The 15,462-nt window shown below is 41.5% G+C and overlaps 1 protein-coding gene across 1 annotated transcript; it reads right to left on the bottom strand.

Annotated features, from left to right (window-relative positions):
• Window positions 1–4,489: 4,489 nt before the first annotated feature.
• On the bottom strand, window positions 4,490–14,392 carry ubald1a (UBA-like domain containing 1a). The gene is made up of 3 exons (XM_058405431.1): window positions 13,957–14,392; window positions 13,253–13,312; window positions 4,490–6,369 (listed from the first exon to the last, which is right to left on the bottom strand). The coding sequence occupies exons 1-3, from the start codon at window positions 14,062–14,064 to the stop codon at window positions 6,061–6,063; spliced, it is 477 nt and encodes a 158-aa protein (XP_058261414.1). The 5' UTR covers window positions 14,065–14,392; the 3' UTR covers window positions 4,490–6,060.
• Window positions 14,393–15,462: the final 1,070 nt, after the last annotated feature.

The following is a 15,462-nucleotide window of genomic DNA, read 5'->3' on the forward strand; positions in this document are numbered from 1 at the left end:
ACACACAATGTTTCTGATTCATCCTAGACTTACTTCCCCTCTCCTTGCTCCATTCATTATGATACGCAGCACAGTGTTATTTTTCTTTTACACACACACTAGCCTCATGCTGACACAGGAACAGTGAACAGAGACTCGCACTTGGCCTTGTCCCCCTGGCAACGTAGAGTGCTGTGCCCATGCTGTAGATTCATCCCACAGCCAAACAGGAAGTGAAAGGATGAGTGGCTGTGTGGCTGGCTGCTTACATAACAACACCCTGCATTAAAACACTAGGGGGTGGGAATCTCTATGGACCTCACGATTCAATGCAATTTCTAGTCTCAATGTGATTATGAATCGAGGGCAGCCTGGTGGTGCGCAGGTAGTGTTGCTACCTGGTCCCTGGTTCAATCCTGACCCCTTTGTGGAGTTTCAAATTCACTTCATGTCTATGTAGGTCATTTAGTAATTTTTCCTAACTGCTACCAACCATGAAAGATTTAAGCTAACACATGATTCTAGATAATCTGATGCCAGAAAACGTCATGGTTAGAATTATTTTTGCATTCAAAAGCATGAAAGGGAAATCTTTAAGATCCGGGGGTTCGGCTTTTATTTGCATAATGTTCAAAAAACAGGTTTAATGATAGGATTACTGCATGTAGCAAAAGCGTGTTAAAACCTGCATGCCTTTTATAGGCACATTTTAAATTATCTATATTTTTCAAATTAAATAAATAAGTAAAGAAAATAATAAAGTATGTCCTAAAAGTGATAAACAGAAGATTCAGAGCCCTTTGTTCATTGATATGAATAGAGATTAGATTTATTTCTAACAGAGTTGTTGAAATCGTGACTGTTACAGTATTGGTCAGCACAGGAGCTCTGACACTAGTGTTTTTTTTTTTATTCAAATCACAGGTTTATATTAATGTGCTGGTTCTAATACTTTATTGTTTCTATAGCAAACGGCTCATTCACAGGTTATACAGCTAGAGGAGGAACTCCAAATAATGTAACACTAATAATAAATGATATTTAACAAAGAAAAATGTATGACAGTTGAGTTGGGAATGTTTTCTGTTAGAAGATTATTTAAGCTTTATGTAAGGATTTTTGCGAATTGGGTGTCAGTGTTTTGGGATGTGGGGATTTGGACTTCTCCAGTGGAAGAGGGTGGGGTTGATGCCTAAGAAATGTAAAGTTGAGATAAATATCAGTGATGTTAAGGTTTGTTTTCATTTACCCTTCCTAAAAGTCATGATAAAAGCCTTATGATTTTATTTTGCTATCATAAATGATACTGAGTTCAGATGAAAGACTTTCAGTGAAATCTTCGGGTAACAGATGCAAGCACGTAGCCATCATCATAGACAAACACTGGCAGGAGAAATGTTGCACTGTAACAGTTCCAGTGTTTCCTGTGATAGGCTTCTCCACCCTGACTAGAATAAAGCGTTTACTGAAAATGAATGAATGAATTATGAATGAATTCTGTATTCATCTTGATTTGATTTTGCATGCTTTTATCTAATTTTCTCCCAATTTCTCCTTTGCCACAAGTCAGTTTGTAAAATTTCTGCCTTGCTACATCTGCCCCAGGAAACTGTAAGTGTTATTATGGAGCAACAACAGCTCAGCCACACCGCTAAGGGGTAGACCTCACACACTCACAGAGCAGAGCTGAAAACATCAAACATCAACTACTCTCTGTTGTGTCACAAACTGCCTCTGGAAGCAAGATCAGCACAAGACCTGTGCACTGGGAGCTTTATAAAATGGCTTTCCATGCCTGAGCAGCTGCACACAAGCCTAGGATCAATATGTTCAATGGTAGGCGTTGGCTGGTGTGGTGTAAAGACCGCTGCCACTGGATTGTGGAGCAGTGGAAACGTGTTCTTTAGAGTGATGAATCACTGACAATCATGAATCTGGCAGTCTGATGGATGAAGCTGGATGCCAGGAGAACTACAGAAAAACACTGTGCCAACACTGAAGATTTGTGAAGAAGGGATAATGATCTGGGGCTGTTTTTCCAGGGTTTGGACTTGACCATTTAGTTTCAGTGAAGGTTAATGCTACAGCATACAAAAACATTTCATTTTACACAATCGTATGCTTCCAACACTGTGGCACCAGTTTGGGTAAGTCTAATTCCAGCATAACTGTGCTCCTTAAAGAAATGATTAATCCACAAAGAAATGATTTGGAAAGTTCGGTGTGCTGGAACTCCAATGGCCTGAACAGAGTCCTGACCTAAACCTTATCCTTGAGCCAGGTCTTTTCATCCAACACCAGCGCTTGACTTAATGTATGGTCTTTTGACTGAATGAGCACAAATTTCCATAGACACACTCCAAAAGCCTTTTGTCCTGAGTGGAGCCTGTTCTAGCTGCAAAGGAAGGGATCGACTCCATATTAATGCCCATAGTTTTGAGCAGGATGTCTAAGATGATCATGGTCAGATGTCCACATACTTTTGGTCATATAGTGTATGTTACAGGGAAGTTCTGACGTGTATGAATGTGTGTCTTGCAGAAACGTGTTTCCGGTGAATGCCCAGGCCAGGGTTCAGCTGGCATAGACATGCCTGTTCATGCAGCCTGGTGGAGCCACACTTATCAACTTGGCACCATCCCGGGTTCCAAGTCATGCCCTAAGAAAACAAACACAGCAACACACAGTACACTCAGCTCAGACTGTAGAGGTGTGGACAGAGGCATGCAGCGGCTCAGTAAATCAAAGACTCTCTCTCTCTCTCTCTCTCTGTTGGTGTGTGGTGAAAAAGTGAAGTAAGGACACCCAGGGTGAGAACTCACTGACCCCTGCACTGACCAGCTCAGATCGCCCAGTGTGAGGCGTCTGTGTGTTGCTTTCTGTGGAAACATCTGTATTTTATGTTTGCTCATATTTAACTCTCATTTGAAGGGATGCAGGGCTGTGAAAACTTCACTTATAAGCACCGGGGTATAACGGCTCCTCTTGTTGACCTAAAGCATTAAGGTGCAGGCAGATTTGAGCAGAACGTATATGACAAGACATGTATGCATTCAGAAAGCAGTGGTGCTCAGTACATAGAACTGAAAGGTTTTTGACCCTTTTTGCATGACTCGATTGAACATTCATAATCTTGCAGTTCTCTACCCTGTAACTACACTATATTGCTAAAAGTATTCGCTCACCTGCCTTGACTCGCATTTGAACTTAAGTGACATCCCATTCCTAATCCATAGGGTTCAATATGATGTCGGTCCACCCTTTGCAGCTGTAACAGCTTCAACTCTTCTGGGAAGGCTGTCCACAAGGTTTAGGAGTGTATTTATGGGAATTTTTGACCATTCTTCCAGAAGCGCATTTGTGAGGTCACACACTGATGTTGGACGAGAAGGCCTGGCTCTCAGTCTCCACTCTAATTCATCCCAATGGTGTTCTATCGGGTTGAGGTCAGGACTCTGTGCAGGCCAGTCAATTTCCTCCACACCAGACTCTGTCATCCATGTCTTTATGGACCTTGCTTTGTGCACTGGTGCACAGTCATGTTGGAAGAGGAAGGGGCCAGCTCCAAACTGTTCCCACAAAGTTGGGAGCATGGAATTGTCCAAAATGTCTTGGTATGCTGAAGCATTCAGAGTTCCTTTCACTGGAACTAAGGGGCCAAGCCCAGCTCCTGAAAAACAACCCCACACCATAATCCCCCCTCCACCAAACTTTACACTTGGCACAATGCAGTCAGACAAGTACCGTTCTCCTGGCAACCGCCAAACCCAGACTCGTCCATCAGATTGCCAGATGGAGAAGCGCGATTCGTCACTCCAGAGAACGCGTCTCCACTGCTCTAGAGTCCAGTGGCGGCGTGCTTTACACCACTGCATCCGACGCTTTGCATTGCACTTGGTGATGTATGGCTCGGATGCAGCTGCTCGGCCATGGAAACCCATTCCATGAAGCTCTCTGCGCACTGTTCTTGAGCTAATCTGAAGGCCACATGAAGTTTGGAGGTCTGTAGCGATTGACTCTGCAGAAAGTTGGCGACCTCTTCGCACTATGTGCCTCAGCATCCGCTGACCCCGCTCCGTCAGTTTACGTGGCCTACCACTTCGTGGCTGAGTTGCTGTCGTTCCCAAACACTTCCACGTTCTTATAATACAGCTGACAGTTGACTGTGGAATATTTAGGAGCGAGGAAATTTCACGACTGGATTTGTTGCACAGGTGGCATCCTATCACAGTTCCACGCTGGAATTCACTGAGCTCCTGAGAGCGACCCATTCTTTCACAAATGTTTGTAAAAACAGTCTGCATGCCTAGGTGCTTGTTTTTATACACCTGTGGCCATGGAAGTGATTGGAACACCTGATTCTGATTATTTGGATGGGTGAGCGAATACTTTTGGCAATATAGTGTATACTTTGAGCCAAGAGTCAAAAGGTTACTCGAATGTGCCTAAAGATTAACACAAAGAGCTCCACAAAACATTTTTCAAGAGAAAATAACAGCCCACTACCATGTGACATACAATATTTATTTAGGAACACAAACAATGATAAGTTAATTATCAGGTAGTCCACAAATATTGTGGGAATGGTATCAATACAGTCATAAAGGGGAAAACGTACATGAAAATCCGCTTAGGAACATGTGATCCCAAAAGACAATTCTGATTAGAAAACTGGTGGAAAAAACAAACAAAAGAAACGGAAAATAAACCCAAGCACAAATTTTAAAATGGGTTATTGACAGTAAGTTCATGATGGTTATTTCATTTTTTTCTTCTAAGAGAAACAATCAAATCAACATTTTTAAAAAAATGCATTCTCATTTTGTCTTTTTTAAATAAACAGACTGTAGAAACGTGGATGAGTCCTACCCTGAACTTGAACTGAGACGTTTGTCCAATGCCCTTCTTTACACCCTCCCCTCTCTGATGAAAACAGAGGAGGGAATGAGAGAAGAGTCTCAAAAAAATAAATCATTTTGCAAAAACAAGGAGATCATGTAGAATTCCCCCAAAAAAGCAAGAAACTACAAAATATGATATATATTTATATATGAAGACATCATGCAAAGTGGCAAGTCGGCTTACAAACATGTCATAGTAGTCTGGTTGTATGTAGTTTTAATCAGTTTAAGTTTGAGCCCCTTCCCAGCTAAGAAACAGTCTGATCCACTCCAAACACCTGAAAAAGCTTTCAATAAAATATTCAACCATGATTTCAAAAGAGCTGTTGGTCATTGCAGGGGACAAAAAAGAGTCCAGATGTTTTTTAGCAAGCCTAACACCTTTTGAGAACATCACTGCGTTACTGCATTAGGAAGAGAAGCAGGGCTGATACCCTATGTAAAATCCGGCTTTTTAAAAAAACGTTTTCATTCAACTAGTGTGATTCCCTGATTGGCTGAGGAAAGTCAGGTGACCAGTGAGGTAAGCAAAGTCCAGAGTCCCAGTATTGACGGTAGAAAGGAAACTGTCCTATCGACTTGCTGCTGCTTGTGTGTGAGCACCACACACACTGAACACATGAACGCGTGTGATGAATACTATTCAATAAAAAAATGCAATAACAGCTCCACTCCTCATGCAATGTCAACTTGTGTAATGTTTCGAGTACAGAAAAGGACACCAGATGAAAGCTTGAAAAGAAAACGTGACAAAAGTTGCTGCCTTAGAGTACATATATGTCCATCTTTCAGAAAATACCAGAAATAATCCTTGGGCATGGCGATCATAGTCCCATTCATACTCATCTATTTTTAATGAAGAAGAAGAAGAAAAAAAAAAACCTAGGAAAATTCAGTTGCTTCTCAGTAATACAATGTGCGTCTCTATTTTTTTTTTCTTATTATCTTTGCATTGGCTGTTCTCTACTTCACCCCTCCCCTTAATTGTCCATGTTGCTTGGTGGATTCTTGCTTGTATCACTTTCTCCTTCTCACCTCTTCTTAAGGTGAGAGGACAAAGCGAGTGCCCCTTGTCCCACCCTCCCTCCTCTCTATAATCGTACCCCCACCTTTCGCTTTACTCCTCCCCTTTTCTACCACCCCAGTGAGAGTGGGGAGAGGGGCTGTGCAGTCCTGCTCCTCATCTCTCAGCCTCCATGGCCACGCTGGCCTTCTGTTCAGCGGCTGCTTGCTGGTTGACGGTGGACGGCCAGCCCGGGGGAGGGTGGGCCTGTGTGCCAGGAGGGCCCTGAGTCCATAATCCCTGCTGGCTGGCCACGGGTGGAGTCATGCCCCAGCTGACCGGGGGTGGAGGGGGAGAGGTGGCCATGGACGCCATACTGGGGCTGCTGCTGCTGCTGAAGCTTTCCGATGCCTTGAGGCGGGAGAACATGGTGAGAGCGTCCGGGAAGTTCGGTGGAGTCGCCGGCGTGTTTGCTGGTGTACACATCTGGAGGGTCAAACACACAAGGAATTAGACACTAGAGGCCAATTAATATTACACAAGCAGGACAAAAATTTCCATCTTATGGGGCAAAGAACAAGTGGCATTTAATAAGCTGAGAGTACACAGCAACACCAAGCTACACTGTCCCTGAAGAGCATTCCGACATTCCGACAGTTCCCTCTGTTTGTTAACGGTACTACTTCCTGTTTCTGATCTCCGTGCTGGCACTGCACACTCTGCACCCTACACACACACACACACACACTTTTCTGCCCTGCTGTGACCTCACGCAATGTCTCCATTGTCCTCTTTGTACTAGACCGCTTTTTTCAGCACAGATCCCTCCCATACAGAGGTACACAACAGCCCTCATGGGAGTGTGTTACGCTGCAGAACATCACTATCTTCAAAACATCGTTATCATCCGGTCACTGTGAACGTCTGCTGCGCTGTTTATCAGTGTCAATGTGCAGACAAACAATCCATTTGCTCTCCTCATGTTCTCTCCAGACAAAAACAGAACAAGGAACCAAAGAGACACGTTGTGTGATGCAGCACTTTTGTGCTCAAGGTTCTGCGTGTGCCTGCGCTGCTAAGGGTGTTTGTGACAGTGCATCATACACTTCCTGGTGTCCCCTTCCGCAGGCCATGGATAGGTATGTGAAACGTCTCCAGATTATCTTACTGCTGAGGCCACGTTTGCCGAGCTCACAGCCAGGATACTCTGCTCTGTTCTGTCAGCAAACTCGATTCCCTTTGTCCGTGCTGCTTATCGACCCATCTGAAAGAGTATCGCCGTGAAATGGCCACAACTGCCCCTTTATCAACGGTCAAAAGTCTCGAATGATCTGCGCTCTCTATCACCGCTGTCAATTTGCTGGGGAGGCAGGAATTCATGAAATTTGGGGGAAAAAAAAAAATCATGAAATTCTGAGTCAAGCTATAAACACTACCCACGGGACAAGATGGCATCATTTGAGAAGTGCTGAAATGGTAACATACTGTATTTAGTTACTGCTGCAGCACAGAGGTGAAGGTCAACAGCTACATATAAACAGCCTCTAAAGCAAAACACAAGCATCTGTGGAACCTCCATTATTCTAATAGCACGACAAACTGGTGTTCACAAGTGCAGTGTACATAACAAACATGCAGCAACCCACAGCTGTGTTGCTATGGAAATATTTTGGTTGCGAGCACAGATGCCTTGCCAAGAAACGAGGTTGAATTAAGACAACCCATTCTGCTTTATTAATCACATTTGGAAACATGAATCCAACTTTTTCGAAAATCCATCTCCTCTCGTCTCCACCTCAGTGGAAGACCGTGGTATCCATACCCAAACACACCCCTGAGTGGTTTTAACATTAGACTACGAGCTCTTCTGGACAAGGGTCTGAGTGGACGGTGAATGTGTAAACAAATGCTGTATTATTATTACGTCAGTGAGGATGGGGTTTTACAGCTGGAGGCGATACACCGCTTCCAAACCAAAAGCAGAAAATTCTCAACTATTTCAGCACGGGCAAGTAAAGGCAGCTGTGTGGGATCAGAGCTTTCACCTTCCCTTCGCTGAAATCTCTCATGTTCACACTTGCACAGAGATGAGAATCCCACAGGCGTCTGAGAGCGAGCGGCACACTCATCCCCGTTTCTCTTTACAATTCCACTAGCGAGCGCTACATGAGTACTTGACTCCATAAAGGAGGGTTACTAGGATTTATAGCTTTTACACATGTTTTTGAAAATGTTCCTCTCCCTCTCTGTTATTGTTCGCTCTTAATAACAACAAAAGAACAAGCCGACTGCTTTCAGATTCCTTCACCACTCAGAGGAGGGCTCGGGTTATTGACACCGTGTAAGCATGGCCGGCTGAATCACTGATTATGTTCACTGTTGGTGCTGCTCTTTTTCTCTGTTTCTCTCTCTCTCTCTCTCAATGCCTGAGGGATAGGTAGAGTATAGAGTGTGAATACCACAGGAGCCTTGCAGTTAATATAATGATGAGGTTTGTAATAGAATAATTGATGGTGCACTGCAGCATTCCATCACAAGACAACAGACTCAAGTCCAAAAGCACAATCGAAGGCCACTGAGCCGCAGTTCTGTTAGAGGGAACGGTGTGTGTGTGTGTGTGTGTGTGTGTATGTCAGTCAGTGAGAAGCCGACAAGAACACAGTGCAGAGAGACCAGAATAGCGCAGTGAAGTGACGAGTGGATGTCTCAGATCTGCTAATTCATTATTCCTGCCTGCAAAATGATCACTTGCTCACATGAAAAGCAGTACTTTAAAAAGAAAATCTGGAAGGAACCGTTCCACATCGGTTTGTGTGCGTGTATGTGCTTGCATACATGTGGATAAATGATTTCTTGGTGCAGCGTTTGATTATTAACCTGGCTGTTGACACACCACAGAGGGATTTCAGAACAAAACAATAGGCAGTTATTGTCTCGGTGTACTGGTTTATTTTTCTAAATACATGGCTGGAAGAATAATCATTCACTGCTCACGTCTGAAGGAGGAACATGATGTTATTAGGAAACGCTAACTGGGGCATTAGCAAGCCATGAGAAGCCATCATTGTGCAATGATCAGGAAAAGAAGGTTGGAAAATCCCCAAGGTTAAAGCAAAGAACAGACATGAGCAAGGGCCACATGCACAGCAGACTGAAATGAGATGGAATGGCTGATTTTATGTCTAACAGAATAATACACACATGCCATTGTGAGCAGCCTATAAAAAGAAATCTCTGCTTGAGGTCACGCAAGCATGCGGCAGACGTGTGGGGTGTGCATGTGTGTGTATGGACGTGTTCACACATCTGCTCTTCACACACTCAGCCAGCTGAACCATCCACCAAACTCCCGTGTTCCAGGAAGCCGCGTTACTAGAAACGTGCACACAATCCTGCAACATGCTGCATGGGCTATAATAAGACCATATACATTTCAAAGGACATGGATTTAGCTTTCAATCATGCAATTTGTCAAAAAATTCAAAACTTTCTGTTTGAACGAAACTTCCACCATCCACTATATTAGGAACACCTGCACAATGCATGAAATCCTGCAGATACAGGGCCAGGGTTTCAGGTACTCTCCACATCAAACATCAGAATGGGGGTGTGTGATATCAGAGACTTTGATCATGGTACCAGATGGACTGGTGTCTTTATTTCACAAACTGCTGATCTCCTGAGATTTGCACATATGGAGACACACACACATACACACACCAACCACTCTACTCTCTATAGTTTACACAGAATTAAAAAAAAAAAAATATCATCATCTCAAAGTGGACGTGCTAAAACTGCAGAAGACTACAGCAGGTTTCACTCCTCAGCCAAGAAGAGCCAAGGTTTCATCAAGGCTCCAGTGAGCACAGGCTCTGGATACAGTTGAAGATCCATTCTGAAGTTTGATATGTGTCTCTGATTTTATATATGTATGTATACGTGTGTGTATGTATATATGTATGTATATATATATAATATATATGTATATATATAATATATGTATATATATATATATATATATATATATATATATATATATATATATATATAAAAACCTGAGACACCTTGTGAAAAAACTACTACTAAAATATAATAACATTTTGTACAGAATTTATTCATAATTTTTTAATTCATTCATAATTTCCCCTTTTTGTTTTTGTGAATAATTTAATTTTTTATTTATTTTTTTTATTTTATGCAACACTCCCTCTTTGCTGGCAGTTTAGCAGTCCTCTCATTATATTATATACAATACTTTGAAATGTCTGAAAAGTTTTATGATCTAATATACTTGTCAATATCACCCACCACTACTAGCTGTAATAATGACATCATCTTACACTAATGCATCTTACACTCTAGCTGTTCCACTTCCCCAATTCCCAGCCTGTAGAAGACCACGAGTCGAGTCTACTCTCTCTCCCATTCATTAATAAATGAGCATATCTGTGGTTACGTTGCCACTTCAGATCCTGTCTCCAGGTCATTCTTTGGGCTTTGTGTATTCCAGCTGGACATACCTTATCCTGTCTGTTTGTGGCTGCTGCTCCTAAAAGCTACAGCTCTTCCTTAGTCACACCCAGAAATGAACCGCATGGTTAAAGTTACCAGAACCATCACACCCTTTTTTGACACTCCCAATGTTATGACTCAGCTTGCTTGGAACAGAGTTTGTTAACCCCAAGTGTTTGTGGTTTCAGGTTGTTTTTTAATTAACTCAATTATCTTTGTTAGCTTTACTGCAATCTGACGTGGGGTAAACTTTATTGGAAACATCATTCCGAGTTAAAAATGATAACATTATTTTATTTTTCTGCCTGCAAGGTCATATTTCTTAAAAAAAAAAAAAAGCTTCTATGTATTTAACATTTGTACATCATTACTATTTACTACTATAACATGTAACTGATACATTACTACTAGAGGAAATACACGTGTAATGTTAACTTACATTAAAACACGAGCAAAATAAAGCAAAAACAAATTCGTGCACTCATAAGTACACATTTTAAAGGACTATTAATAATGGAACTAAGCAGTCAGGAAGTCATTACATTTATCAAGAAAGCTTTTTCAGTACACGTCTCCAGACCACTTCTTAAAAAAACGTATCATTTAAAGCTCAACTCGAAGGAAGCTTTTTTTTTATGGTCACAGGCTTACTTCCTGTTTGAGGCAGTGTATGTGTGAGGGAGAGGGGGAGTGTGTTGTGACTTGACCACAGTGAGCATGTCATGTTTGTGTCTGCAGTATGTACTGATCATCCTTTGCTATGCAACTGTAATTCCAAAATATCAATCATTTAAGGTTTAATTGTATTTCAATTGGTTCAATTCAATATTACTGAACATATTTCAACAACAACAACAATAATAATAATAATAATAATTCTGGTTTGTGGAATAGGAACAGCGCTGATTTTTAGTTTTGGTTTTTGGTCCAGGGCACAATAAATTTCATTTCTGCTTTCAGCCATAAATTTTCATTTTGGTTCACGATTAATATAAATCTACAATGCATAGTTGACTGATTATCCCATGGATAACAATAAAAGCAGTGACTGAGGTATTAAGCTTGGGTAGGTCTCTGTTTGTGTGTGTTTTTTCTTTGCACACATGAATGATCTCATTATCTGATCATGAAAAACTGTGTTTTAAGATGAACACCAGCAGCCATTTTGTCTAACAATTTGTATGTGATTGACTATTCAACAGGCCTAGAGGTGACAGTATGATAATCGAGAACATGTTAAGGGAATCTAGTTACACAATCAACATTTTATACATAACACCGCAAATATGTTATTTCCAATGCGCCAGTGCTTAAAGTATGCTAGAAGATATGCATAGTGGTGCATAAAAGTAAGAATTTATTACATTCTGTTTAACACACAACAGTAACAACCTTTTTTTTTTTTTTTTTACAAATACAGTGCAAAAGTATGCATGGCAAAGAACACAGCAAATATTTACTGTATTGCATATTCTGTCTTTTGTCCTTAAGGCCAAAGGGACATCAGAAAGCCTCAGTTCTGTCGATCAGAATAAGTGTGTCAGGCTGGGGAAATTCTGGAGCAAGGTGGATTAGGGAAATATCGCTAAACCAGTGGTCATAAGCTGGAGGGGAATGGTCTAACACAAACATAACACATGCTCGACTGGGTTGTGCGTGACATCTTACACTTCCTTAAGCACAAAGACAATCAGCATGAGAGGTATACAAATTTTCCTTCTTTTTTTTTTTGGTGCAACAAAATGACTTAACAAATCCGCTTATTGCCACTAATCAAAATCACTCCATCCTTTTACACATGTGGAGATGTTTAGTAAACACGTACACTGTATAACACAGTGCTATCTCTTAAAAATGAACTAAAGTACACGGCGTATCTGAAAACTGTCCTGGTGACCACAGGAAACCATAATCACAAGAATTTGTTCTGCTTTCTGTACAGACATATTTTACTAGCTTTGTTTTGTTTGTTGTGATACACCAGTTGTGATACAATTTAGAAAAATAAGTGTAGAGCTTCAACAACAATTTCATTGTTCGCAATTAAGTAAAGAGGGGAAAAGGGCCAGTTCCTGTTAAACGCAATACCGGAAGCAGTTCGCTGCAACGGCCACTTACAAAAGGCACTAGCATGTAAAACAGGTCCTTGTGTGTGTGTGTGTGTGTGTGTGTGTGTGTGTGAGTGTGTGAGAGAGAGAGGGGATGAATACTGATGACTGATACAGTGACTCTAAACAATAGCTGTGTTAGTCTGTGTGTGTGTGTGTGTGTGTGTGTGAGAGTGTGTGAGAGAGTGTGAGAGAGTGTGAGTAAGAGAGAGAGCGACCAACATGCGGGAAACGAATGTACGGCCGGAAACATGACCCTCTACAGTAAACGTAAACAGTGCACAGGGTGCGATTTTCATGCTTATTAAAATGTAAACCGAAACTGCCGATTACTCAAGCACATTCAACAGCTTGGCTATTAACATTAACTGATTTGGCAACACATATAGCTGTAACTCCTGCCTCGTTATTGTTTGTTGAATGTTGGTGTATAGAGATATAAAGGCGGCTGTGTTCAGCTCCTCTCCGTCAGCGCAAAGCCGAGCGTGGCTGAGTGTGTTTATTTCTGGAAGCTCCGTGTCTCCGCAACATGGCCGACACACACACACACACACACACACACACACACACACACACAGCCTACATTGTTATTGTTAGCTCGCTATGCCTCTTTCTCCTCTGTAGACCCAACACATGGACACCTTGATACGATAACACGCACTATTTTCAACACTTTCACCAAAAAAAACTAGGTCTACTTAATAAATATAATCGTGTAACACGAATAAGCCGCATTTAGTCCTTACCATCTGATGATGATGACCGTATGGGATATTAGTCTCTTGAAAAAAGGCACTGAGGGCTGTCTGTAAAGAGAGAGGACACGAATGAACACGTTTTGTAGGACATTATAATAACAATTTCATCGCGGTTTTGCTTCATTCTATACATCAATGTTTTCGATTTCAGACCCATGCTCTTCGTTGATGGTGTACAAAGAAGACTATATACATATATAATAATAATAACAATTAAAAAAAAACAGAGGTTGTAAATGTAGGGTTTTAAAAGGCTGTTTGTTGGCATGCATGTAATCAGTAATGAGTCCAGAGCACTGCTCATCTCCATTGCATAATGCCACAGCGAGCAGGAACAGAGAGCCACGAGGAGATTATTGTGTTTAATCTGGAGTAAAAGATAAAGGGATAGTAGCCACTATAGTATATTCCCCCATTGTTTTTGTGATATATACATAATCATATACATATACCCTTATAAAAAACCCGTGTGATGAGAAAAACCAAACAAACCAAACAAAAACAAATGTGTATTTACAAAGCGTCAATTTATTAAGCTGGCTGTGCTTACACACCGGAGGCTGTGAAAGTGTGTGTGTGTGTGTGTGTGTATGGTGATCATGCGACACGGGCAGCGTGAAGCGCGAGCGCGGAAGCCGTCGCCACATAAGCACACATAATAAACAATGTCGTTAGCGTAGTTACCCTCTTACCTCAAACTGCCAGTGTGCCGCTTGCAGAAGCTGTTTGGCCTGATCTGCGGCGCATCCAGCTGTCAGGACGAACTGGTTTATCATCACTTGATGTTTTAGTTCATCCATGTTCGCCGGAGTGTATTTCCGAGCCGCGGACGGTAGTGTTTGGTCTGGGATTCAATTTTTCCGATTATGTTTCTCCCCTTTCCTTTCTCAGTCGTCCACCATTACAGCCGGCTGAGCAAACACAAATATTTACTGTAGGAGCGCTGGGGTAAGAGCCTGCCCCCTGACTGACAGCGCCACGCAGCCAATCGGAGTTCAGTTAAGAAGGTGGGAATTGTAGGCTAACGTAATCCCATTTTTTTCGTTTCGCCGTCGTCGAAACGGAGTTACGCTAAACCAACACATTAAACACAGACGCGTAGTTTAATATATTACTCCGAAACAACAAGATCATTGTTTACGTTAGCCATTTTCGATTTCCAGCAGGCATACACGGGCAAGTTTCGTGTCCACATTGTTGTCTTGCGGACTTCATTTCCCATGAGGCCACGCTTTGTTTGTAAAATCCTGTAAGGCTGAAATTTGTGAATGACGGCTGCTCCCGTCCAATTCCCATCCGAGTTCTGCCACTACCTTGCCAAATATGGTAAACAAATCTTCCAAGACCAATTGAATTGCGTGGAGTGACATAAAAAGTACAAAGGCACCACGGAAAGTGTTTTAGCGGTGACTGTCTTCCACCACATTTGCGCAGTCCGGTCAATATTTACGTTATATTACTACATCACACCAAACATATACAGATATTTAATCACGCCGGCTCCGCAGTCGGGAAGTGACTTATTGCAACAATCGTTGTTTAGTTTCTAAAAAAATGGGGAAAATAAAATACTGATCTATAGAATTATCATCTATAACAGCATGGTATCACAGCATCATATGCACACACACATTATATATATCAACAATCTAATAATAAACAGATTAAACGACAAAGAAACAGATCAACAAAGAAAACCCTGCGCTCATTAATGGCCATGTTTTCTCTAAGAGACGTCTCCTCACGTATATTTCTGTAATATTTAAGGGAGGATTGTCAGGTAACCGCACATGGTAATACTCAGTAAATTTACCGAAAGACTTCAGGGCAGAGGACTTTGGTTTTCCGGTTTCTTAGTAACAAGACAAGCTGCATTTTTTTCTTATTAACTCAAAGAATGAGAAAACATAGGGTCTGGTCAAAGAGTGACTGTTTTAACAGAAATGTAAACAGGATATTATCTGGTGGATGGTTTGATCATGTTAAATTTAACTATTAACTATTTAAACTATTAACTGTTTACATTAATACATTTAAAATGAATACTTGAAGGATTACTGTGGAATAAACACGTCTAGTCAGGCTGTTACTGTTAAACAATCCACATAATACATCACGTTATTAAAAATGCCTATGCATTTAAACGCTGCTTCAATATAATTTATCAGAATGTGTTGGAGCTGCACAGCTCGGTCTCG

This window comes from Hemibagrus wyckioides, linkage group LG13 (assembly GCF_019097595.1).
Source record: "Hemibagrus wyckioides isolate EC202008001 linkage group LG13, SWU_Hwy_1.0, whole genome shotgun sequence".
NCBI classification, from domain to species: domain Eukaryota; kingdom Metazoa; phylum Chordata; class Actinopteri; order Siluriformes; family Bagridae; genus Hemibagrus; species Hemibagrus wyckioides.

Bases quoted from the DNA above. Each gene is read 5' to 3' on its own strand.
- ubald1a (XM_058405431.1), bottom strand. From the start codon at position 14,064: ATGGATGAACTAAAACATCAAGTGATGATAAACCAGTTCGTCCTGACA. The intron at 13,313-13,956 runs GTAAGAGGGTAA...CTCTCTTTACAG, and splicing joins CGGCACACTGGCAGTTTGAG to ACAGCCCTCAGTGCCTTTTT. The intron at 6,370-13,252 runs GTAAGGACTAAA...TTGACCCTCCAG, and splicing joins ACGGTCATCATCATCAGATG to ATGTGTACACCAGCAAACAC.